Consider the following 25,326-nt stretch of genomic DNA (forward strand, 5'->3'; position numbering starts at 1 on the left):
TCAAAACCAACGACATATATTAAAGTCAACCCCAGTCAGATGTTTTATAATTACAGCATCATTCAAAACAAAAAGAGACAAAAACAATAAAAGAAACACCTTAGAGAAGCCTCTGCCTCATCTCGGACGGGATTTCAGTCTCTCGAGGCGTCTGAGAATACGACATTAAACAGTTCAGAGTGACGCATCGTGATGCCATGACACGTGATGCCTGCTCATTTGGCTTAAATGCTTAACGTCGCTCTATTTGAGATACATTACAACCTGTCAGAGCAGCCGCGATGTACCGAGGATGTCTGGCTCTCTCTCTTTAATCTCCAGTGTTAATGTGTAAAGTGCAGCGTTTACACAATATCTAAAAAACAAAATAAAACACGACTTCAAACTAAAAGAAATTGCATCCTGCTGAAATAAAATTGAACATACAGAAAAATAAAAGCTTTTAATAGAGCGTTAAATATATGTCGTCAGTAGTCACAACTCATTCTCGATCTCACTGACCGTGACTCACGGTGAACCTGGCGTAGAAAAAAGAATAACATGTTTAATGATACGGGGACGTGAGCACTGTATACGCTTACTGTGCTCGTATTGCAGATACTAGATATGCATTGCTTTCATTAAAATACACACATGTTCAATTTAAAACAAAGAGGCAGCAGTGATGAAAACCCTGATTTCCAAAAATCACTGGTTCTGTGCGTGATCAACGGCAAACACTAACAGGATCAATAATCCTATTGATTTATATTACAGGTCACCAGAATACAAAGAAAACATTCAGAGCAACATTTGTTATGTATCTTTCCTTAGTTCCAATTCATAGTTAAAACTTGAGTGACATTCTTTATCATTTAAAGAGGCAGTTCTACATTTTGGAAATAAAAAATCTTTTTCTGTTAATTGAACAGAGAAGATTCAAATCATTGTGATGTTTGTAAATATGAGGCTACACAGCCAGACTACCTTTAGCTTAGCTTAGCACAAGGACTAGAAACAAGGGTGAACAGCTAGCCTCTGCATGAACAGCAACAAAAACAACTACCAACGTCTCTAAAGATCATCCGTTGACACATTTTATCCTGCTGGTTGGTCTGTAGAAAAAAGTCTCAAGCTGCGTTATTCGGGCAATTAAATGCAAGTTCTTTTATTAACGTGGTGTAATTTAAACTTTTTTTGAACATATGTCTGAGTGTTAATTAGTGAGCTTTAGAGACGTGTAGCTTCATGCTAAGCTAAGCGTAGCTTCATATCTATCTCCCAAAATGTTTCACTGCTTCTATAAAACATTGCTATTTGTGTCTACATTTAAATCGTATCACATTTGTTTCCTGGACAGCCTCAAAGATGTGACAGGCAAACAGGTGCTGAAGGTCATGAACAACATATATTCAAAAAAAGACCCGTTAACTGATAAACAATAAATAAAAGATGCTGAGCAACATGGAGTTGTATTACCAAAAGAAAAACACATGAAACCAGGTTTCTAAAGAACATTGTCTATTTCACAGCAAGGTGATCCAGCTGCTGTGTTTGGTTGACACCACACACACACAAATGTCATTTTGAGTCGACCTCTTGGGTGAAAAAAAAAGAAAAAAAATCTGCTTTTTTTTTCCCCATTCCCCATTCATTTTGTAAAAGTTCATTCATCAGTGCCTCCAATGTAATTATTTTTTATCTAATACCACTAGTATCTGAGAATGAGTCTCTACTCCAGTCTTCTATTTGACGGCTACGCTACGTTTACTACTTATTTAAGTCCCTTTTTCTCATCCATACGCCCACCATTTGGTTAAACACAAAAGCTTTGTTTGATCAATAATTTACACAGAAAATCAGTAAAAATCAAAATTACAATGTACAAGGTGCTCGTCTAAAAAAACAACAAACAAACCAAAAAAAATCCATTGTTTCGATTTATTTTGCTCTGGATGAAGAGATCAATTAATAAAGTTCTCCAGGTTATTTATCTAGTTATGTTGCTGCGGTGGACAATCAATCATTTTCTACAAACGCAACAAACCGGTAAAATCAGATTTCCACCAGAAAGATCGTCCATGCAAATCTACCCACGAGGCCCGATGTTTAACCACCGACTGACCAGTTCAGAACCACATCCCGCGAGAACAGAAAGGATCAGACTAACAAGACGAGAAGAGTCGCACAGAAAATAACCAGCAACCAATTACGCCACATTGGATATAAATTATACAAATTCAGATTTCTGAAGCAATATGTTAAGATTTTAGTTAAAGAAATTATCTAATACTATTGAATTGTTTTTTCTAACAACATACCGTTATTCTAATCTACAGAAAAATGATTATTTTTTAAATCAAAAACAGTTTTCCTGCATGTACGCTGCTTTTTATGGTCAAATGTTTGTCTCTCCACAATTCTGTTAAATTATGAAAATTAGATAATATATTATGGAAGTTAGTTTCATGCTTCCCAGTTTCTAATTGAACATTTACAATAAAAAGTTAAATATTGGTTACTGCCATTTTTCCTCAGCTAATTCAACAAAATTCCCTGTATTTTGTCACGTTTTATACTTTTCACCATTACTCCAGGTTTCGCACATTACATTTTTTGTATCGTTTTTTTTTGACTTATGAAAATTTGCGAGAGTCACATTGTTCCACATCTGTATTTGACTTATCTTGTTAACTGCTTTATGTAACAGATTGTCTCACTAACTCTCAGAAAATATTTATTTCCACCCTCCTTTATGACCAATATATACACAGCAATAAAGCTGTAGTTTATTTAGATATTCTTCATCAAAGGGGTAAACATGGCTTAGCTTTAGCTTTTAAGTACTTCCTAATGTAAAAGGCGTGACGACCATAATGTTTTCTTCCCTCTAATTACTGTACAGCATCCTGAAATTAGTTGGTAGTAATACACATTCCCCTCAGAACTCTGGGAAATGTATTTTAGTTTTTCAGAAATGCATCGCAGTGTGTCGTAGAAATCTCCAGTCCCTGTAGTGTCATTTTTCATGTCACAGTTGGTTACAAAATAAAAATCAATTCCAGTTTACTATTTGAAAAATCTAATTTTTTTTACACTTTTCTGATTTTTCATTGAGGTCGTTTTGCAGTTGTAGCGCCGGATGAATTCATCTCAAATTTACTTTTAGAAGCGACAGTGTTGTGTGCTGTGTGCGCGTTGCGCCTCCACCCCTGAGTAGTGGAGGCTGTGCGTGTGTGTGTGTGTGTGTCTGCGTGTGTATTTGTGTGCGTGCAGGATGTTTGTAACCGGGTCTGCGCGTGCGTCACTCTGTGTGGTTGACGCTGTAGGGCGGCGGGGGGTCCAGGCTGTGTTCGGAGGAGGGAGTCGGGGTCCTGGGGAGTCCTGAGGAAGGGGTCGGTGAGGCGGGCGGCTCCTCCGAGTCGGAGTTCTCCAAAGAGAAGTCGTCGACCAGCGCTCTGCGTCCACGCATCGCCAGGGGCAACGGAGCACGCCTGGACAAGAAGAAAGACGGAGCTCACAGCATGTCCTGTAGAAGACCAGCCTTGTGCATTTCTCTTGAGAAAACTACCCTCTTCGTCCAAATATCTACAACCGTGATTATTAATCCTCACACGCCTGATTTCGGAAAAAGACTCTCGGAAGATACAAAGCACTTTCTAAGCTACTCCCGTTTGTCTCTGAGATCCTGTTGGTCCTCACGATGAAATCTTTTCTCTTGAGATTCCGTCCATTGAAGTAGAATGTGAGCTTAACATGCAAGTTTATTTCTTACCTATTTGGAGCTAAACCATTCTGTATTGCGATGTAATACTGTATTGTATGGAGCCCATACAAGACAATATTACATGGCCTGCCGCTCACAACTATATCACTTACCCATTATTTTTCTCAACTAGTTAAAAAGTAACCTGGTCTAAATATTGAAATACCATAATTTATGGATTACAAGTGAATGTGATGTTTCCAAATGACTTATTTTATCCGACGAAGAGATTCACAAACAAAACATTTGATTTATCTCTATTTTGCTTTAATCATTTACTATTTGATTGTTGTCAAAAGTAACAGATTTTTCAGGTTCTACCGGTTCTTAAGAAAACAGCAGAATAATACATGACATGGATGAAATGTGCTATAAAAGTGAAACTATAAAAAACACATGCACTAAGCCTTCACCCACACCCACACCCACACACACAGAACACACTAAAAAAAAAGACACACACATTGACCTACTGATCTGCCTTCCATTCAGGGATGCTGAGTGTTGGTGTTATGGACACAGATGGACAGTTTGTCAGTGTTAGATGGACACAAACGGATGCAACAAAAGAGAACAACAAAACAAATGATATTGAGTTAATGGGGGGTTAAAAACAAACAAAAACAACAATAAAATATAATTCAAACACAGAAGATATTTGCACACACACACACACGCTCGCAGGGTTACCTGAGCTGGCTGCGGAGAGTGGTGACCTCTCTTGTCATGCTCTGACAGCTGTCAGTGAGCTCCTCCATCTCTCTCTGCAGCTTCCTCTTCTGGGCGTTGGAGCGAGAGTTGTCCTCCTCCACCTCCTCCAGTTGCCTCTTCAGCTGCTTCAAGCGGACCATGGATTTATCCAACTAGGAGGAGGAAGGGGGGAGATGAGGTGAAATGGGGAGCGGGACGAGGAGGAAGAGGGTCGAGCATATTGCAGACAGAACAGGAAAGAGGGGAAAATGAAGAGAAAGGGGACAGATATATAAAGAGAGAGATTATTCTGGGAAGAGGAGGACTGAGGGGATCTGGAGTCAGATTAAAACTTGCAGATTATCACTGATGAGGTTTTTTGTATAGGAGTTTGTGTCTCTGCTGATGGATTTATTCTTAGGAGCTTCCCAATGAACACACAGATGCCGGATGGGATTAGGATTAGGTCGACTGAGCCGGATAAATCATCCATTTTAGGTTGATTTTTCAACACTCTCTTTGTGCCCTGGGCCACAATCAGCGCAGCTTCTGAGCTACCCCGACCCATGTAATGTTCTTACCTGTTCTCTGTACTGGTCTGCGTGTCTTCTCTCGTCTTCTGCCTGCATCATCACTTCCTTCAGTTTCTTCTCTGTCTTCCGCATCAGTTTGTTGGCAATGGCTCGTTCCCTGAGAGATGGACATGTTCATTTTTGGATACCTGGGGAACCCCTTCACTTTAATTCTGATGAACAGAGGAAATTCTAGTGGCTGCGATCCGCAACCTTTGCAGTCAAATGCCCTCAAACCTTACACTGTGTGTTTTTAAATTAGAACCTAGGATTGATTTCAAAGTTTGGTGTGTGTGTGTGAACAAAGAAAGTATTTAGAATAAATATTTTATGCTTTTTAATGTCAATTCATTTTGAAAATGATCTCTTTTCAAGATCTCCTAAAAAAAGGCATATTTTTGACTGTAATTATTTGAACTACGGCGCATGTGTCTGTTTCTCTCACTGTCTCTCCTGTTCCACCAGCTCCTCCATCGACTCTATCTTGGCCTCCAGGGCGGCGACGCTGAGCTTGTGCTTGCCCCTCACTGTTCCCTCCAGCTCTGTCAGTCGGCTCTTTAGATCCTTGTTCTGTCTCTCCAAATGCTCCCGGGCTGCCTCGGCCTTTTGGGCCAAAGTCCTCTCTCCTTGCAGCTGCACGGTCAGAGTCTCCACCTGCAACGCATACAGTGCAGCAATGAGGAAGGTCATGGGCCACACAGGCCGTGTCATGATGTGCCATAGAGTGGTCGATGAGTGTGTGTGTGTGTGTGTGTGTGTGTGTACGAGAGATAAGTTCAATTACCTGTAAAGTACTCTTCCTTTGTCTGTCCGCCAGCAGTTCAGAGTTACTCTGCTCCTCCTCCAGCTCCTCCTCCAGCTGAGTGACTCGTGCTTCCAACCTCCGCTTTTCTTCAAATATTGCGTTCCTGGTGAGACATTTCATTTTAGTAAAAGCAACACAAGTCCATATACAAACTTAAAAACACCAGTAAAGTCAAGTGGTCCTCACTTTCCAGAGCTGCTGTTGACTATCTCATCGGCCATCTCGTCTCTCTCCTGCTGAGCCTGTCTCCTCTGCCTCTCTGATACAGCAAGCTCCTACTCAGTCATATGAAGGAAAGACACATGTTCAGAGTCACTCAGAACAAACACCATTAATATTTCTGTTGGGTTTAAGTTAAACACACAAACCTCAGTGAAGTGTAGGACTTCCGCTTCCAGAGTTTGGATCTTCTTTTCGTTGTCTTTCGACTGTGAGATCACCTCATCCCGAGCCAGCCGGCTTTCTTCGAGCTCGCGCAGAGCTTCTTTCAATTGACCCTGTAACAAATAGAGACTTCTTTAGCATGGATGCCATGGGCAAGTACAGAAAATCATTGTCAATCATCGCGTTCATGCGTGGGAAATCGTCTTCACCTGCAGCCTGCGTAGCTGCTTCACAGCCTCCTCTTTCCCCCGGCTGCCCGTCTCCGCCTGGGCCTCGGCTTCCTGCAGTTCAGCTTCCAGCTGCTTCTTGGTGGTCACAGCCTGAGACCGCTGACTCCTCTCCTCCTCCAGCTGGATCTCCAGCTCCTTCACCTGGCATCGCAAGCAGGGTGAGAATGTATTGTGGGATTTTGAGAGGCTTACAGCAACAACACATTTGCCTCTCTCTCTCTCCTTCCTCTCTCTACCTGTTTGCTGAGCGCCCTCCTCTTCTCCTCTCCCTTCTCCTCGCTGGTGCTTATCTCCCTCTCAAATTGGGCCTTGAGCGCCTGCAGTGTGACCTCCAGCCTCAGCCTGGAGTTCTCCGCCTCCGTCAGCTCCTCCTCCAGCTCCTGCGTTTGAGCCCGTAGGTTCTGGGCTTCTGTTTCTAATGACCTGCGGGTACGTTCCAACTCGTGCACCTGATTCAGGGGCAGATAATTGACTCACTGAGGACCGAGACGGAGAAATGACAAAGGAGTCCCAGGGGGAGGATTCTTACGCTCTTGCCGACGTCGTCCTGCTGGTTTACGAGCTGTTCCATCTCCAGACGGAGCTGCTTGTTGTTCCTCTCTAGCTCTTCCCTCTGATCCTGGGCCTCCTACGCACCAAACACAAGAACATCAGTCCCCGCAAACACAGATCGATAAAGAGAATCATTTCACCGTCTGATGTCAACGGGCTTACCTGCAGGGCTCGAGAAAGAGACAGATATCTTGTCTCCTTCTCTCGGCTGTCTGCTTCCGCTCTGTCCTTTTCCTCCGCCAGCCGGGCGCTCACTGCCTTCTCCTCCGCCAGACACTGACGGGGTGACAGAGACAAAGTCAGAGGTCTAGCGAAGGAAATATTTTTACAGCTGGTACGTGGTGGTAAACCAGTGAGGGCCTGACCTGGTCAAACTTCTTCTGCCTCTTCTCCAGGGCAGTGCAATTCTGTCTCTCTCTCTGCAGGGCAAGTGTCATGTCCTCTATCTCTTCCCTCAGTCGCTCCTTCTGCCTCTCCACCCGATCCTTCTCCTCCTCCTTCTGTCGCTCTCTCTGGTTGGCGCTGTCAAGCTCTCTCTGGAGTTTCCTGCGCGTCTCCTCCCCGATTTCCACCCCAGTGTTGACCTCCTCTGACTGCTTACGAAGCTCTGCCAGCTGAAGAACAGAGGGGTTAAGAACCAAACAATCAGTTTGACATCTTGGAAAATTGTGAACCGTTAAGGGATGAGAGACTCTGAACTATGAGAAAGTGGATGTTTTTGTATTTGCATTAACTATTGTCTTTTAGCTTTGATATTTTACTGCTGTGGACGACGGTCTGTAAAAACTAATTGATAGATTGATAGATTTGATAGATTTATTTCGAAGAGGTGAAGTTAAACAAAGCCCCCGAGGGTCTCGTACCTGCTGGGTAAGAGTCTGGATCTGACGAGTAAACTCTTTTGCCCTCTCCTCCTCCTCCTCCTGTCTTTCCATTAGTCCATTCCTCTCCTCCTCCAGCGCTCGCACCCTCAGGCCCAGAGCCACCTTCTGACGAGTTTCATCCTGGAGCAGTTCCTGAGGGAGAAGAAAAGACGAGACTTTCAAACAAACCCCCTTGATAAGTCTGTGCATATGCTTTTGAGAAGATGTTTTAAAATTTTTAGCTCCTAATCCAGAGCTAGAAACTGCTGTGGCTGTGGCTTATCGTCCGATGTGCGTCAACTGTGGTGTTTCATTTTGTTACCTTTGCATCGTGCAGCTGACTCTCCAGGCTGCTGACCTCTTTAGTGAGTCGAATGCTTTTGGTGTCAATGGAGGACAAATTGCCAGAAAGATTCTCAATTTCACACTGAAAAAGCCAGAGTTGGGATAAAGGTTAAATATAAATATGCCATCCAAACTATACATTTGAGGTCTAATATTAGTTGGAATCCATTTTCACCTGTAGCTTGTGCACTCGCTCTTCCCTATCTTCCCGCTCCCTGTCAGCCTGAGTCAATCTGGCGCTGTACTCCTGCAGCTGACCCTCGGCCCTCTTGCGGCCTCTCTCACTCTCCAAGCGGCTTGCTTGGAGGCTTTTGAGCTCGTCGCTCAAATTCTGCCTCTCTTCCTCCAGCACCGACTTGGCCTTCTCCAGGGACTGACGTGCCTATAGGAGAACATTCACAGCCTATCATGAGTGACATGTTTACACACACATGTCTGTGTCTTTATGTGTGTGTTCCTCTCACTCTCTTGCTATTGTCCAGCTGTTCCTGGAGGCTGTCTATAGCAGCACTGTGTTTGACTCGGAGCTCTGATAGCTGAGCCTCGTGGTGGCGAGTCTCCTCTTCGACACAGCGCTGGAGGTCATTTAACTCTGATTCCCGACGCGACCTGCGTGGACGGACGAGGCAGGAGGTCAAGGAAGTACAATTCGTGCATCTATCAAAGCCTATATTGAATGATAATGTATGTGTGTTTCCTTTACCGTAGCTCCTGCTGCGCAGCTGTGGTGTCCAGAGTGTCCTCCAGCTCAGTTCTTAGAGCCTCTAGCTCCTCCCCCAGGTCTCGCCGCTGTTTCTCTGCCCTTTCCCTCATCTGCCGTTCGTTGTCCACTTCCTCCTTCAGCTCAGACACCTGTGACATGGCCTCCCTCAGTGCCCTCTGAGCATCTGTGCGACGTGCTCCTTCTTCCTCCAACCTGCCAGAAAAGGGGGAATTAAGGGAGAAGTGAAGTGTGAAAGATCGATCACAAGCCTTTATTTGGGTTTCTGCTTCCGATATATGGCGTCTTGTGTCTCACCGGCCCTGAAGGGTGGTAATTTCCTTCTCTTTCTGAGCCAGACTGCCCCTCAGCTCGGCCGACAGCATGCCCAGGTCTGACAGCTGCTCCTGGGCGTCCACCGAGTCGTTCTCCATCTTCCTCCTCCACTTCTCCTGCTCCATGCGTCCCTGCTCCTCACGCTTTAGGCGCTCTGCACATAGTGGTGTAAGCAGCCTCTTATAGATATGTATAAAATTGGATAACAAGGATGCCAGTCTTCAGTCAACTACTTATGAACTATGAAAGTTCTCAGTGGAAGGACAGTTACCCTCTAGGTCAGCGATCACAGCCTCCTGTTTGTTCTTGAGTTTGTTCAGACTTTTGGTTTTCTCCTCTTCCTCAGTGAGCTGATCCGTTACTTCGCTCAGACGCTCCTCCAACAGTTTCTTCTCCTGCTCAGACATCAATATCCAAATTGTATTGGATCATGGAACATGGAGAACATGTATTCTATACAATGGAGCACAAAACCCACTCAAAGATGACACCAGATGAAAGAGTAATAACGTGACGCTGACCTTGCTGAGTCGGTCTCGTTGGTCCCCTGCATTCATCGAGTCGGACTCCAGACTTTTCACTCTGGTCTCCAAGGTAACCTTTTCCAGCAGGAGGCGCTGCCGGGCACTTTCCTCCTCCTCTAACTGTTCCTCCAGGTCCTGACAAGGAAAGGACACAATTTAAGCAAAGGGTAAAGGAAAAGAGGCCCAACAACTGCAATATCCATGTAATACTACAGAGATTCCTCTGATTTTGTGAACAAAGAAAATCTGGAGTCAGTGAGTATTTTTAGTTAACTTTTTTCTCTTAATCTCCTAACCTGTATATTCTGCTGCATCCTCTTCTTCTCATTCGCAAACTGCACGCCTCTCTCCTCCTCTTCCAGCAAACGACTCTCCATCTCACCCAGCACCTCCTCTAGCTCCTGTTTCCGGTTGGCCAACCTGGCCCTCATCTCTTCTGCCTCCGCAAACAGCTCGGCCTCCGCCTGCAGCTGGTCAGCCAGCACCGACTTCTCTTCTATCAGCTGGAAGGGGACAAAGGAGTTGTGAGCGAGGCACTGATTGATAGAAGACGGCCTTCAGTCTGCTGGACCGGCAGCAGAACAAGATGGAGGTTTATTACCTGAGCGTGTTTCTTATCGAGCTCCGTGTAGTCCTGCTCCACTCGGGTAAGATTGTCCTTGGCCTTCTGGAGCTCCGTCTCTCTGACCTGGATCTCCTCGTCTTGGCGGGTCACTTGCAGCAGAGGCTTCACCTGGTTGGCACAGAATAAGGATCAGGGGTCAATTTCTGCATTGCTTTTGATTATTAAATTTCTTGTATATGGCTTATTTTACTTTCTCTGTCCTAATCATTGTATTGCTTTTACAACATATTGTTTCGACATTGACGCTCTAATACCCAATACACTTTATCTCTCTCGAGTTCCTATTCATACTGTGAGCTCGGATGTGAATTTTTACTGTCACACTACTATTTAAAAAAATGGTGGTTTAATTAACTAGTACAAAGAAACAAGACCAAAGTTTTAAAAAGGCAAAATAAACAGAAACGCTTCAGGGGTTTAAGAGACACATTGTGGAAGTGTTAATGTATGTTTGATGTCTTTGTTGTTATTTAGCTTTGCCCTCAGTACCTTTGTGAACAGCCGCCACCACTGCCAGTTCCTGAGTTTGAGGTAAGCAGAGCAGTTCCTCTGCATGACCCTCAGAGCGCTCATCTGCTGCTGCTTCTTTAGGAAGGATCTGAGAAGTAAAAGATACAAGGTAGGTAATTTCTGAAGGCAAAGAAACTTCCTTTCAGAAAGGAAAACTACAGAACTAAAAAGATTCGAATAGATGGATTAAATGTATCAGCTCAGTTAAAACATTTTTTTTAAATGTCATTAAAAAGTGTTACTTTGAGGTCTTTAATGCTAAATGTAAAGCATTCTGAATTGCCTTTGTGCATTACATATGCTATTTATAAATATAAATAAACATACCTTTAATTAGTTTATTTTTTAATTAGATTGTAAAAACAAAACTTTATTATTCATATCTTTTACAGGCCATTGCAGGTCATTGCTGTTGCAGAGTCACTGATAGGGGTTGACTAAAGATTAAATATTAATGCTCCTTTAAGAGTGACATTCAAAACTGCCTCCCAGACAGCAGCCAGTGAACGCTCCTTAAAGACAAACCCGATCATACTTCTCTCTCTCTGTTACTGTTCAAGGCTTGAAAAGCTCTTACTTGCGAGCGAGATAGCCTCTCGAGGCGCTCTGGAAGCGTATGATGGTGTCGGTGATCTTCAGGTCTCTTTCTTCTTCCAAATGAGCCAGGACTCCAGCTCTGAAAAAGACTTTGCTCTGACCCACCCTGAACAGGTTGAGATCCAGTTCCAAAGCTCTGATCTGAACGAGGAGAAGGGGGTTGGATATATTTTGATTAGTCAGTTGACTTGCGGAATGACTTGAATTACTGAAAATGGTCTCACCATGAGTTCTGACGCCTGTTTGCCATCCATGAAGGTGCGAGGAATAGCATTTGGAGTCAGGATCTCATATCTGGATGACAAATTACATTTTCAACGTGTCAGTATGACACAAGGCTGAGCCTGTGTGAAAAGGATAACTGGCAGGAGGAAAGTGCTCCGTGAAGCATTTAGTGTGTTTGTTGAGATACAAACATACAATCAAACAGAACACACACACACACCTCTGTCGGAACTCCTGGAATGGGATGCGGTTTGGGAAGCCTTGTCTGCAAATACGGATCCCCTCTAGAACTCCATTACACCTCAGTTGGTCCAAAACCAGATTGGGAGACAGCTTACCAGACTGACGATTTAGACGAGAGGTAAAGAGTGGAGAGAATTGAAAGTTTAATTCAGACATTTCTCCAGCTACCTTGTCTGTTTGGATTCCACGTGCCCATACAATCCCACGATCTTACCTTCTTCTCGTGGTTGGGGATGATGCAGCGCAGGAAGTTGGGGTTAGTGTTCCTCAGCGTGGCCATCAGCTTTGTGAGAGACTCCTTGTAAAGCTGACCAACGGTCCTGAACATGCCCTTCTTTGTCTTCAGCCCTGACGCTCCAAATGTGACTGGCCCACTATTCTCCCCCGACGACACCTGGTCCAGACCCACAATCCTGTCCACTGGAACCAAAGACATGGAGCAGTGCCTCCGTTTTAGCAGCAGTTTGAAGTTTTGGGGCATTGAAGAGTGTTTGAAAGATATGGCAGGATGATGTCTGTGTGAAGGCCACACGGATATCATCTGGATCATGATTACACATCTGCTATCAAGTCTCTTGACAGATGATATCAGATGGTAGACAGTAGAGGAGTTCATTAGAGATGCAATGACATGGTTTTCAAAGCTATTAGAATACATGATACTGTTATATTACACATTCATTTTGGCCTGTAAGATACACAAACACAGTCTTGGTACAGTGCAGGTGCCTAACAATTCATTTAACTAAACCGGTTTTGGAAGTTATAATCTATTGCTAAGCCTTAAACATGTCCCGACAGGTGTGCCTGCAGGTTTGTCAGTTTATCATTTAAAACAAAACCAAGAGTGATTTACTATGTAGCCGAATTGACAGTTTCGTGGTATACTCTCAGCATGTAATTGCAGATTCTCCCAATCATCCAAACATCTATATTAATAATATAAATCAATATTGTTGTAGTTATTTCAATGTTAGTACTGAAAGCCAATGTGTTGCATCTCCAGAGCTCATTTCGGATCACATTTTTGCCTGGCTGGTTTCCATGAAATTAGTCCAGTGGCAGTTGATTGTGGCAGTATTGTGCAACACAACTCTTATGTGATCCTTTTTTTTGTGACTAATAATGAGCATGCTGCTATATTGACACTTTCAAATTTCTACACAACCATGATGGACTACGGTACTACTAAAAAAACTACTTCACACAAGCACAGCACTTATCACTAAAAGCTCAAACTTGGTGAAAGAGAAAGAGAGAAAAAATTAGCAAACAGCACAATGACTATATGAGAATTAGATAACATCTAACAGCAAATGACACTACAGCACAAATAAAAACTAAAACGACACAAAGAAAGGGTGCTCAGACAGAACACAGAGGAGTAATGTAAGCGGAGGTGGGAGTGAGCATTGTAGGCGTGACGCACAGAGGAGGAGAGAAACCTACTGTCAGAGCCGTTAGCCTGTAGTGTGGCATACGAGTCAAAGAAGTACACACGAGGAAGAGTTTGAATATCTGATGCAGGAAGGAGGGGGGAAAGGGCCGGAATGATGGAGCCCAAGCGAGCACCAAAAAAGTGGAGTGGGAGGAGAAAAGAACAGAAGGAAAAAGGACAAGATCAAGAGGGCAGAGGAGAACCAGAGGGAGGAGAAATGAACAGATAGAGTAGTTTCATGATAGAGAAAGAGAGATAAATATAGTTTGATTAGTACATTATACACCAGAAAAAGCTTAATTACTTATCTTTGACACGTTTTAGACAATTATAACACAGGGCATAAAAATAGTCAGACGCCCATTTAAAAGTTAAATGTAAAAGAATTCTACACTTCACAGGTTTACTGTACACAGTAGTGAAGTAAATCAGTCTCACCCTCCTTCCAGAGCTCTGAGACAAAATGATCAGATGACTGGTGGAGAAGAGACGCCACGTTGTCATTGAGAGGATCCATGTTCTTCACTAACCAATCCTGTGCCTTGTAGTCCACCTGAGATGCATAAAATGGGGACATTTCGGTTGATGACTTTGAATGGGAAAGATGGCAGACAGTGGAAGGTGTTGAGAAATGATGGCATACCTTGCCAGCGTAATGAATGATGGAGAAGTCAGCTTCCCCGCGTGGCTGCTTTGGTTTAAAGAATTTTGGATGGGTGCCTTGTTCGTTGGACACCTTCTCCACAAAAGAGCGGTCCGTCGCCCGCGGGAACCAACACTCTTCGTCCAAAAGGGCAAGGACACCAGGCGGTTGGGCCTAACAGAGACACCATTTGTTAAGAGTTATTTGGGACTCCTTACAATTAAAAATGACGAGAGATCAGAAGACAGTGTTCCTGCATGATATTATTTTCTATACATATTCTTTTATTTACGTTCACTTTTTATCTGTGGGTGTGGGTCTGCAACCTGAACTTTATCACGCAACCTTTGTAATCACTAAACAATTCACGCTATTTATATGGCAAGTAAATATGAACTGATTAGCATCTATAAAAATACATGAATAAAGTTTTTAGCGTGTATGTACTGGTCTCTCGATGAGGTCAATGCAGGGCTGCAAGTCAAGGCCAAAGTCGATGAAGCTCCATTCTATGCCCTCCCGCTGGTACTCCTCCTGCTCCAGGATGAACATGGTGTGGTTGAAGAGCTGCTGCAGCTTTTCGTTCGTGTAGTTGATACACAGCTGCTCAAAGGAGTTCAGCTGCAGGGATTTGGGAAAGCAAACAAGTCAACAATTCATGTGAAACCAACAAACAACATGTGTAACATATGATCTCATTACAACTTTAATCTTCAAAAAAGTACAAATTAGAGAAAATGCAAGCATGAACAGACCTGAAAGATCTCAAATCCAGCGATATCAAGAATGCCGATAAAGGAGGCTCCCTGTCGCTGTCTGCGGTCCAGAGCTCTGTTGATCCGGTGGACCAGCCATCTGAACAGACGCTCATATGAGGCCTTAGCCAGGGCCTCCACAGCAAAGTCAGCCTAGAGAAGAAGGATATACAGTCAGACACTGCACAGGGACAAATGTCCGCTTATCGCGACAAGAGCAAGCCTCCATGCACGTAAATCCTACCTGTTCTTTCGTCTGGGCCTTCTGCACATACTCTCGACCCACTTTGATTCTAGGAGTGAGGATGGCCCGGGTGAACTCCAGCACGTTGATGCCCAGCAGATGGCACAGTTTCTGAGCAGCTGTGTTATCAGGCATTGAGGCCTGGTCATGATTCTTCTCCTTCATGAAGGAAATGTTCCCCAGCTGGAGCACAGCAGACATCACCTTAAGCATGGCTGAGGAAAAGAAGAGACAGGGAGAGGTAAGGTGATTTATAGCAAAGATCCAAAAGAGAGAAAATGACAGAAAGCAAACTACTTTCTCTTTTCTCTTACAGAGCGACTCCTCCGGGGTGAAGCCCATTATAACCATGGAGTCCATGGTCTGGGTGAAGTTTTCTGAATCGCTCTGACCAGGAACAGGGATGGAGCCTCCACTTAGAAAGCGGTACTCATCGGCGGTTCCTAAGAGGAGGTCCGCTGGGAAAGGGAATAGAGACAAACAGAAAAACAGAAAGCTCAAATTAAATAGAGAAGTAAATTATTAGAGGGCATGGAAACTGCACCTTAGCAATATTTTATCATTGACTGATGTACTTAAGCTCACCTTTTGTCTCGGCTGAAGTTCCACACAGCAACTGGTAAAATATGTGGAACGTCCTCTCATCTTTGGCCTGACGGGTGGCCCTGGACTTTTCAAGGAGGTCTGGATTCATACGGTCATGGACATGTACATATAGTATTTGTGAAAGGCTTAAATAAAGCAATTTAGCTAAGTTAAACAAAAATGAAATACCCTAAAATCAAGTACTCCCATCAAACAGAGTTTCGTAACTGAGCATCGGTGGAAAAAGAAGGCTATATAAAGATTTCACAAATAAAGGAACAAAGTCATCAAACCATACTATAAATGAAGTAGCTTACTGTTTTGTTTTCAAAAAACATTGGGGTCATGTGAAAGGATACAGGTCTCAATGTTGGCACCAACAATGTACCCCGCCACATCAAAGTTAATGCGTATGAATTTACCCTGAAGTAGAAAAGGTGGTTTCATGTTTCAGTGGATTTCCATGGAAAATGATTCAGAACACAATATGATCGTTTTGCATGATGCATCTTGTCTGCTCTTACAAATCTGGAGGAGTTGTCATTCTTGACAGTCTTTGCGTTTCCGAAGGCCTCCAGTATAGGATTGGCCTGCAGGAGCTGTCTCTCCAGCTCACCCTGGGACACACAGGAGACATCAGTTCAGCCTCAACAAAAAGAAATACATTTACATACATGTTATCTAACACCAAAATGACTTGAATAGCAGTAACACAAAATGCTGCGTTTTAAAGCCCAGCCACACGCCATCCAGACACAAATGATTCTCAACGTCAACTAAAGTAAGGAGCCTCTATTAATTCAGTGATCAAAAGTAAGGGCATCTATGTGGCAGTGTTTTGCCATACTGCCATGCGAGAAAAAGAAAAAAGCATTGGTACAGTGTTATAATGTGGATATCTTTACGTTATTACAATCCTAACTTTGCACACTACAACATGAAGTTTTTCATGTTGTAGCAAGATCAGTAGAAAAAATTGATATTGTTAACAGAAAAAGTTCCTTGCTTCAAAGTTAAAAATACTGTAATGTGCTGATCTGCTTTTCTTTTTTCTGGCATGTGCTTAGCAGCACTACGACGCTTTATCAAATTAGATTTTTCATTCTATCCATTTAAATTTAATTTCATGCACTAAAAGGCACTTCCCAAAAACCCACAATCAAGAGTCAGTTGAGAACCACTATTGTAGAAAAACTACGTCGGAGGGAAGCTAGATATCTAAATGCTAACATCACAATGCTAGCTACGATGCATTAATGCCCGGGCAGCTTCTGTCGATGCGGCATCAGCACAGCAGCAGTCAGCGTAGCAAGATGGTGCAGTTAACGCAGGGAAAACTGTCAAAGAATGTCAACAAGCCATCCCCATCGGCAGATACACAAACAAACACGCCCAGCACGCTTTTTCTAGTGCACACTGTCCATGTGAACAAGACCACATTTTAAATGTGTTCACTTGATACGTAGTTGGCTGTGGCAAAACAGCCACACCCACTACCACACCCAAATGGGCACTCATTCCACACACACACACACACACACTGTACAGCTCATGAGATCGAAACTGTCTCTCCAGCAGACATGCGTGTAGAAACATGTGGCATTTACAAGTCTGGGAAGGGAAAGTCAACCATCAAGGTAAAACATGCCAAAACTACAGCCCTGCACCCGCAAGAAATGATTATTGTCATGAAGCAAGAGAATCATTTGAGCTTTGGAAAATATTCTAACAGAATATAAATTCCAAATACATATACCTTGAGTTGTGTTATATAATATTTTCATACTCACATATTGCATACTCTGACGAATTGAGGGGGGGGGGTTAAGTGTTAGGAGGGGGGGGGGGGAAGGGTGGATGGTGAATATGTGGATGGGATAAACAAACAAACAAAAAAAGACAAATAAGACAATAAGAAACAACAAAGAAAGGAATACAAACAACCAAAATTAAACAAACAGTACACTGCCTGAATGAAGAAGAACTACATCAGGGCGGATGTTAGTTTAAAGGCTACTCTGTCGTTTAGCCTGTATCAGTGGGGAGTTCCTGAAGTAGAAAAAGGAAAAGGACAAAAGCACAGGACAGGAGGACAGGATAGTTCACTCACCTTGTTCCCCAAAGAACTGCCTCTCGTTAGGGACTTAGAGCCGTCCATCTTAGAATGCAGGAAAGAGAAAAAGGCAATGCAGGAAGAAGAGAAAGAGGGGATTGAATGTAAGCTTCCTACAGCCTCGTCATATTCATTTTCTTTAATGAGTTTCTCCTCAACGCTGCTTCACCATCTTTCCTGTTATTCCTCACCTTTATATTTTGAATGTTGCTAGATGGCCCTTCTTTGTTTATGTTGTTTATCCAACCGTTCTATATTATTTTTTACTTCGGTGTCGTCTCTACTGTGACATACCTGTGTGGCTTCCTTGTTTCTACCCAGCGTGCCCCCCTTATGGGAGGATGCCACATGGGCCAAATACTGGATGACTTTCTTAGTGTTCTCTGTTTTCCCAGCTCCAGACTCGCCTCTGGAAGACACACAAAGAATACCATTTTATTCACATAATAATCTTAAACACACAACTAGTAAAAAGAAAGAAATACACAGGGACAAGGGCCCAAAACTTCAATACACCAGTAAATGTTAGAGGCCATGCAGTGCATTCAAAGCCACAAATCTAAACAGAGAGCAGGCGTGGAGGATAAAGGGTGTGTCGGATTTGTTGCTTTTGAAGAAGAACGTAGGAGAATGGAGTAAAAATAGCAGCTGTAAAAGATCTAAAAGAAGCAGACGCCTTGTCCCAAATACACAGATTCAAGGAGGGCATAAATCCTCGACAATGACAGGAAGAGTCAGACAGGAAGACGTAATGACAGGGAGGCCGACCTTCTGGCAAGAAGGTAGCGAGACAAAGCTCGGGTACAAAAACAGGGGGATGCTTTCACATTACAGTACAGACCTGTCACTGGGATGTAGATGTACTTCGGGCCTGATTCTTTAAATTCATGTTTGACAGTGGCTTATAACGGACATTGGTTGCAACATTGCTGTATCCTGCAATTGTACATTTGCATGAACAAACAACGGATGTATATAGACGAGTGAGAGAAGCAGAGCAGTCAGCCCGATGGAGCGCTTACCCTTTCATTTTATTTTTCACAGATCGAGTCACATTTGAAAAAAATCTCTTATTTGATCCACTTGAAATCGGAATATGTTATAAATACATGCATATTTTCATGGAGGCAACAACACAGACACATACACACACACACAAACACTCCAACAGAGCCAGACAGCAGCATTGAAACACGGACACACTGGCGCCCTACGGCAGGCCACTCACGTGCAGAGGATCGCCTGGTCTTCTCTGTCTGTAAGAGAAAAACAACGAGAGCACAAATGAGTGACAGGTCGACGAGATGAGTGTCATCCGTCCACGCATGTTGACATTCTAAACCTTGAAATAACAGGCAAACTGCTGAACCTCCAGTGCCGGATGGCCACTGGAGGTCATTGTGTGTAACATCACCATGTATTGTCACAGATTCCCACACTTTCAGTGTAGAATTGGTTCTGGTCTTACAGGTTCAGTCAGTGTGGTAACACACCTGCAAACTACCCTGGGGGGTGGGGGGTGGTGCGGTAGGTAACAAATGCGCAGACACGACTTTGGAAGACACCCTGAGGCAGAGACAATCCTATCAACTGCTTTTACTCTCACAGGAGTTCAACATGACGGGATCTGAAACACCTTTCGTCACGCAGCGTCAAAGTGGTTGGTTACCATCGTCATCGCCACAACAAATATGTCATTTTAATATATTTGTAGGAGTGACACACCTAGAAAAACAATACCTTCTTGCCAATTTGACATTCCTTCAAAGGCTTTCGATAGCAGCATCTAGTCAGGACTGCACCACACCTTCAGCTGGAGCTGATGGTGTGGTTTTGCGATCAAAGATCACCCATGTGATCACATCACGTTCCAGGCTGAGCTGATAGCAGATATATATATAGGTTTGCTATATTGTCAAAGGTACTCAGGAGTCAGAGGTCACAGGTAGGGTTTGGTACCTTGTAGCATGCTGCGATAGGCGGCCTCTGATATGGCGTAGATGTGGGGGGGCATCTCGTGGCGCTTTTTGCCCCGGTACATCTCCACAATGGCCTCTGTGTAGATGGGCAGGTTCTTGTAAGGGTTCACCACCACGCAGAACAGCCCAGAATATGTCTGGGGGGGGAGAAAAAATCCAAGAGCAGAGAGGTTTATAATGGCCTTATCCTCCATGTATAAAAATTTATATTTTAGCTTGTGTAAATGCAACCATTGATATAACCAGTGGTATATTTTCTGCAATGTTTGTGACCTAATATTCTCATACTGGATTCTAGCTGTAGAGTAATGTATGGATCCTCATGATGATACACAACACACTCTTATCTTATCATATACAAACACGCCTCTCAAAGATATTCCAACTATCTATCCCTGCTCCTCCCTCCTCCCTCCACCCTGAGCATGATCCTCATTCATTCATTTCATTAAACGGCAGCTTAACTGTACGTAATTGCCTATGTATTATTCTTCTTCACTATGCTTGCTGGATTTATTAATTGTCAGTGGCTTACTGCAACTTCCACTTCTATCTACCATATCTTACTGACATGTCTTCTTTGCACTTTGCACCCTGCTCTTCTGCAGGAGAAACTGGAGATGCCTCCGACTGCCACCACACACACATTTTGTAAACTGACTCCTCACCTCTCTCTCTCATCCGATATCGGTTACACGGGAGATGTCAGAGGAGCCGACGAATGCATGTACTGTACAACACAGACTGAATGTGCACATAAACACGTTTGCATGCATGTGATTCTGTGCCAACAGGCACGAGTGAGTGACAGGTCCGCCAGATGAGTGTCGATAGGCATAGGAGCATCGCACGATAATGGTGTGCACAGGTTCTTTATTAGTTATTCGCTGTGAACAAATTCACCTTTCCTTGTGAAATCATTGTTTTGTCCACTCACATAGATCAAGCCCGAGTAGTATCTCTCTCTCAGGTTGTGCAGCACCGAGGCTTCGTTGAGGCAGGTGAGGTCGGCCATGTCCTCAACTTTGCTGAAGCGCGGGGGGTTCATGCGCTGCACCTCCTCCCTGGACAGAGTCAACTTCCTCTGGCTGTCGGTCAGCTCCACTTCAACCTCATCGCCGCGCTCCTCACGAATACTGGCCGACTGGGGATGGAAGCAGAGAGAGATTTAACAAAAGAAGCAGAAGTAGATGAAGAAAAATAAGGCCTAAATAGGCCGTTTGTCAAACGATTCAAGAATAATAAATAAGTAAGAATTTCCTGAAGGAGTTATTGTGAATTTAATAACTTTTGTCATTGACTGAGAGCCTCTGATACATCTTGAATATGGGATTTTGCATCCTCCTTTGATGTCCCAACAAGAAAGCAATTTGTCATTACGTCATTCATTACGTCATTCATTAAAAACTGAATGAACTGGGATGCTTTGCTGAAGCTGCTACTCTCAAGCAGGTTTTGAGATTTTAAAAAAGGTAATCCATTCTGCGCCGAATATATTAAAAGCTAACAGCTAGCAAGAAGCCAGAACTTCTGTTAAAACACTTTGTCAAGCAGTCAAAAATGCACATTAATGTAGCATGCTGTATAGTTGTAGGTAATGAGCTATAACACAAAATAACCACTTTAGTTCTACAGTAACAAAGCTGGTCTACATACAAAATGAGGCAAACATATAGGTAGTGACACCTCTCTTGTCCTGCTGTTGGTCTTATGCTTGTTAGACAGGAAGTAGAAAACTCAGATTTTGTCTCAGATGTGCTACACTTTGTTGTCTCTACTTAACACGCCCAACACGCAAAATATATGCTTGTATACGCTCGTGTTTGCGTGTGTGAATATTAGTCAGAGATTGAACTGTGTGTAATACTGTGCGAATTTGTATTTTCAGTGTGTGTGTGCGTTTGTTCTACTTGGCCATTCTCAGATCATGAGTGTAAAATGAAGTCAGTGTCGCTACAACGGCCTCTTAACATTAGGAGGCTGAAGGAGGGTATTGTTCTATTCATAGAGCTCACTGCGAAACCAGTGCAGATTCAGATAGGACATGAAATTCCTATGTCACATCCTACAGTATGCAACGAGGAAAACTCCTAATGTGCACCAAGTAAAAGCGGAGAAACCACATTTCACGACATGGGTCTTGTGACGGCCATTAGGCCTGAATCCGTTGAAGAGCATCACAGGGCATCTTACTGAATACAAAGGACGAGGTTAAGCATGGGAAATAGGGCATTGTCCTGGGAATAGAAACCTTGTAAAATGTGGTAACACGCACATAACGAACGCTCACACGCCCTGTGCTGCAGTGACTAAACTATTTGACACACCTTCAATCGAAAGGAGGAGCTAATTATGTACCAGAGGATTAGTGCTAACAAAGTGAGAAACGGGAAGAAAAAAAAAAAGTGAATCACATCTAGCCCTAAAATCCTACATCTACAAGTTCAACCCATTTACATCCGATAGGGATTTTAATTTGATGTCATCCATTTCTCTCGGTACTCGGCTTACCTCAAAGCCGTGCTTCTCTGACGGCACCCACACCAGCCTCTTAGCCGCCCAGTCGGCCTGGCTGGCGGCGGTGAACGTGGGCTTGGAGGTGGGAGACCCCGGCAGTGGCGCCCCCGACGCAAGGAAGTGGGTGACATCGTTGACGCCGCCCCCCGTTGGCTTGGACATGGCTCGTTCTACAGGCACTACAGAGAAGAACGGGAGACAAAAAAAGGATTCACAATGAAAAAGTGAGCCTGCGTTGAGCCCTTTTTTTTGCTGTTCGTCACACAACTTGCGTCTTGCGGGAGGCCTAAAAATGGAGCAGGCAAGATGAAGGACTGTCGGACAGTGACACTGATGTGATTGTGTTTCAAGAAGACACACACACACGCGCGCGCGTGCTCCATGTGCACCCAAACATAAAGGAAGAGCAGTAGTAGCGCGCATGTAGCAAGCGGGTCAGCTCAGAGTGGGTCAGGAACGGCCTAATTGAAAGACGGCAAATCAAGGAGAAGAAGAGACGAAGGCAGGCAGCGAGTTTGGTGCATGGAGAGGTGGAGCGTGGAGAAAGACCGAGATCCGTCAATCGACTGAGTAAACTGACATGACAGTGAGAGGGGGGAGGGATGGCAGGGAGGAGGGGGGGGGGTGTATTGAGAGTAGTATCGGTAGAGGAGGAGATGGACTGAATCTATAGTGAAATGAATGAAGAATGCTTCCACTCAGGGAGAGATAAAACTCTCGTGAAGAACCCACGGAGCACTAGTGGACACGGTGGATCCAGTATTCTGTGAAAGACGAGGCGAGAGTAGCGAGAAGTGTATTTGAATAGTTTGTGTCATATGGAATTGAATGTATTGTGCATCTTTTACGTCGTTCATTCTATACACATGACATCCATTGTAGTCTGTCCATCCAGGGAGAGGGATCTCTCCTCTGTCGTTCTCCCCAAAGTTTCTAACAGAAGGGGAGTGCCGATGTGAGGGTTTAGAGACAGAGGATGTCGCATCTGTACAGACTGTAGAGCACTCTGAGGCAAATCTATAATTTTGGGCTAGACAAAATGACGTTCAGCAGAGATTTTGCGGGAGTAGACTTTTTGTACTTCAATTTTGTAAAATTGAGATGATATTTTAGGGTGGGACACAGGGGCTTTTACAAAATATTTAACAGAGTTAAATATCAAAATGATACGAGTACATTGCCCAGCCCAACATTATTGAAGCTAACAGAATAATTAATGCAGCGATTGCAACTAAACTTACACTACTACTTTCCTAAGAGACCAGAAACAGTTATTACGGATAAGTCCATCTGACTTCCCTGAATCTGATGACCTGATTTTCGTGTAGCAACAAAAATAGACGCAAAAAAATGAACCCTTTACGCAGTCCCACTGGTACTGAGCAACGCTTCACTGTTGTCGCTGGATCAATTCACTGTTTGATCAGCTGGCTGGTGAAGTGTTGATACCACAACAATCATTAAATGATAAAAATGAGGCTTTGTGCAGGAATGATTTGGCACTAGATCCTTTTCAGTAAATTCAGGGAATGACAATGTTCACTTCTATGAGACATATTGTGTTATTGTGTTGAATCCTAGGCGTCTCCACGCCTCTGCCGGTATGTCATCGGGCTTGATTCCTGTGTCTCAATGTCAGTTTTTTCCACGGTCTGTTCATGACAGAACCCTGCCTTAACCATACCTGTTACTCCAATGCGACTCCGGGTGTGGATACGGGTTGACAAAAGAGCTGCCACCACCCAGCTACCAAGTATGGAAAACATGTGAACCCTCAGTGGTACACAACATTTTTGGCATGACTTTACATATTTCTCACTGACAACGAATCCCCTCATTCCATCTTTCAATACTTTTTTTGCGGGGGGGTGACTCTCTGTCTGTGGAAATGAACCCCAAGCCCATTTCGTTGGGGACTATTTTCACACACGCACGCACGCACACGCACGGCACGCAAGCACAGTTGTCGCAGTACAGCCTGGTCTGACCAGCAAACTCGTCCTGCAGCAGCAGCTGGAGTTGCCAAAAACCTGACTGCTTCTTCCCCATAGCAACAGTAAGCAACAGCCCACAGACAATACCTCCGGAGTGTGATCCGGGGTCATTCACTGCAGGGGGTCTCGTGGTGTGTGTGTGTGTGTGTGTGTGTGTGTGTGTGTGTGTGTGTGTGTGTGTGTGTGTGTGTGTGTGTGTGTGTGTTAAAACAACCAGAGGAGCAGGAGACGCCTTTTTTTTCCTCCTTCTTTTCTTCAGCTTCGCCTCGATGACGATGTGGTGTCATCGGCGCACTATAGCTGACAGTGTGGAGAGGTGACATTATTGAGCCACTGGCTATGATGGTCATTACAGCTGCGGCGTGACCCCTATAAATTACACGCGTGTCGGGGATGTAGCTCGGACACAAGACACTGACGAGAGAGCAACCACACCTCGAACACAAGACGTGAACAATCACGAGCCCCCGCCTTTAATTGACTAAGAACCGCATACATTGCGGGACTCGCGTAACCAAATCATTTACACTGAATTTGTATATTTATATTGCCAACACATGACACAAAGATCACGGTCGGCCATTACCTATTACATTTAAAGGGTCGAACAACCATCTGCTGGGGCTACTAGATAGACACCGTTTTCCTTGGCCGGACTTCAGGTCACCTCGATGTAAGCCTCTCTATGAAGGCGAACATAAAGACCAGAGCGATGTGAACGCCTCTGGTCCCCCTAACGTTTCATTATTGAGCGTAGTATCGCATGTAGCTTGACCAACCTAGCGATGTTAGCCAGCTCCACTGAAATATCATATGTTCAGTATATTACACTGTCTGTTTACGAGTCGGATTGGATTAAAGGCAATTAAATCCCTCACCTTCGTGTTCCGCTGTGAGTCTTGGATAAGGCGGTGATGCGAGAAGAACCGTGTTCAGGGTGTTTCGTGGGTATTTTCCTGCCTGATAGGTGTGTAGCCTACCGCATATGCGGCTTTTATCATTGCACCGCTCTCTCAGCGAAGCCGCACTCACACTTCTCGGTGGGAATAAAACAGACAGCAGTGAGGGCAAGTCGACGGCTTCACTCCGGAACGCGACTTCCTGATAGTAGA

The 25,326-nt window shown here is 44.0% G+C and overlaps 1 protein-coding gene across 6 annotated transcripts; it reads right to left on the reverse strand.

The window, feature by feature from the left end:
- On the reverse strand, positions 1 to 25,268 carry myh14 (myosin, heavy chain 14, non-muscle). Of its 6 annotated transcripts, none has more exons than XM_037454276.2 (46): positions 25,093 to 25,268; positions 22,215 to 22,399; positions 20,641 to 20,847; positions 19,684 to 19,840; positions 18,953 to 18,980; positions 18,019 to 18,133; positions 17,722 to 17,769; positions 17,402 to 17,413; positions 16,136 to 16,228; positions 15,971 to 16,034; positions 15,612 to 15,710; positions 15,341 to 15,484; positions 15,027 to 15,241; positions 14,783 to 14,935; positions 14,475 to 14,648; positions 14,028 to 14,201; positions 13,823 to 13,937; positions 13,396 to 13,464; positions 12,161 to 12,366; positions 11,924 to 12,045; positions 11,703 to 11,772; positions 11,459 to 11,619; positions 10,861 to 10,969; positions 10,348 to 10,479; positions 10,043 to 10,249; positions 9,744 to 9,881; positions 9,494 to 9,617; positions 9,205 to 9,376; positions 8,890 to 9,102; positions 8,651 to 8,795; positions 8,362 to 8,568; positions 8,164 to 8,268; positions 7,842 to 7,994; positions 7,344 to 7,592; positions 7,141 to 7,254; positions 6,956 to 7,054; positions 6,663 to 6,875; positions 6,406 to 6,567; positions 6,181 to 6,309; positions 5,999 to 6,087; positions 5,792 to 5,915; positions 5,453 to 5,661; positions 5,017 to 5,125; positions 4,436 to 4,608; positions 4,219 to 4,242; positions 1 to 3,473 (listed from the first exon to the last, which is right to left on the reverse strand). In XM_037454276.2, the coding sequence occupies exons 2-46, from the start codon at positions 22,380 to 22,382 to the stop codon at positions 3,284 to 3,286; spliced, it is 6,183 nt and encodes a 2,060-aa protein (XP_037310173.2). In that variant the 5' UTR covers positions 22,383 to 22,399; positions 25,093 to 25,268; the 3' UTR covers positions 1 to 3,283. The 6 variants fall into 6 exon arrangements, with proteins under 6 accessions (XP_037310173.2, XP_037310176.2, XP_037310174.2 ...); XM_037454282.2 differs by having other exon boundaries at positions 3,333 to 3,473; positions 4,209 to 4,242; XM_037454279.2 differs by lacking the exon at positions 17,722 to 17,769.
- Between the last annotated feature and the right edge of the window lie 58 nt (positions 25,269 to 25,326).

Source organism: Pungitius pungitius, chromosome 11, assembly GCF_949316345.1.
Source record: "Pungitius pungitius chromosome 11, fPunPun2.1, whole genome shotgun sequence".
Lineage (NCBI taxonomy): Eukaryota > Metazoa > Chordata > Actinopteri > Perciformes > Gasterosteidae > Pungitius > Pungitius pungitius.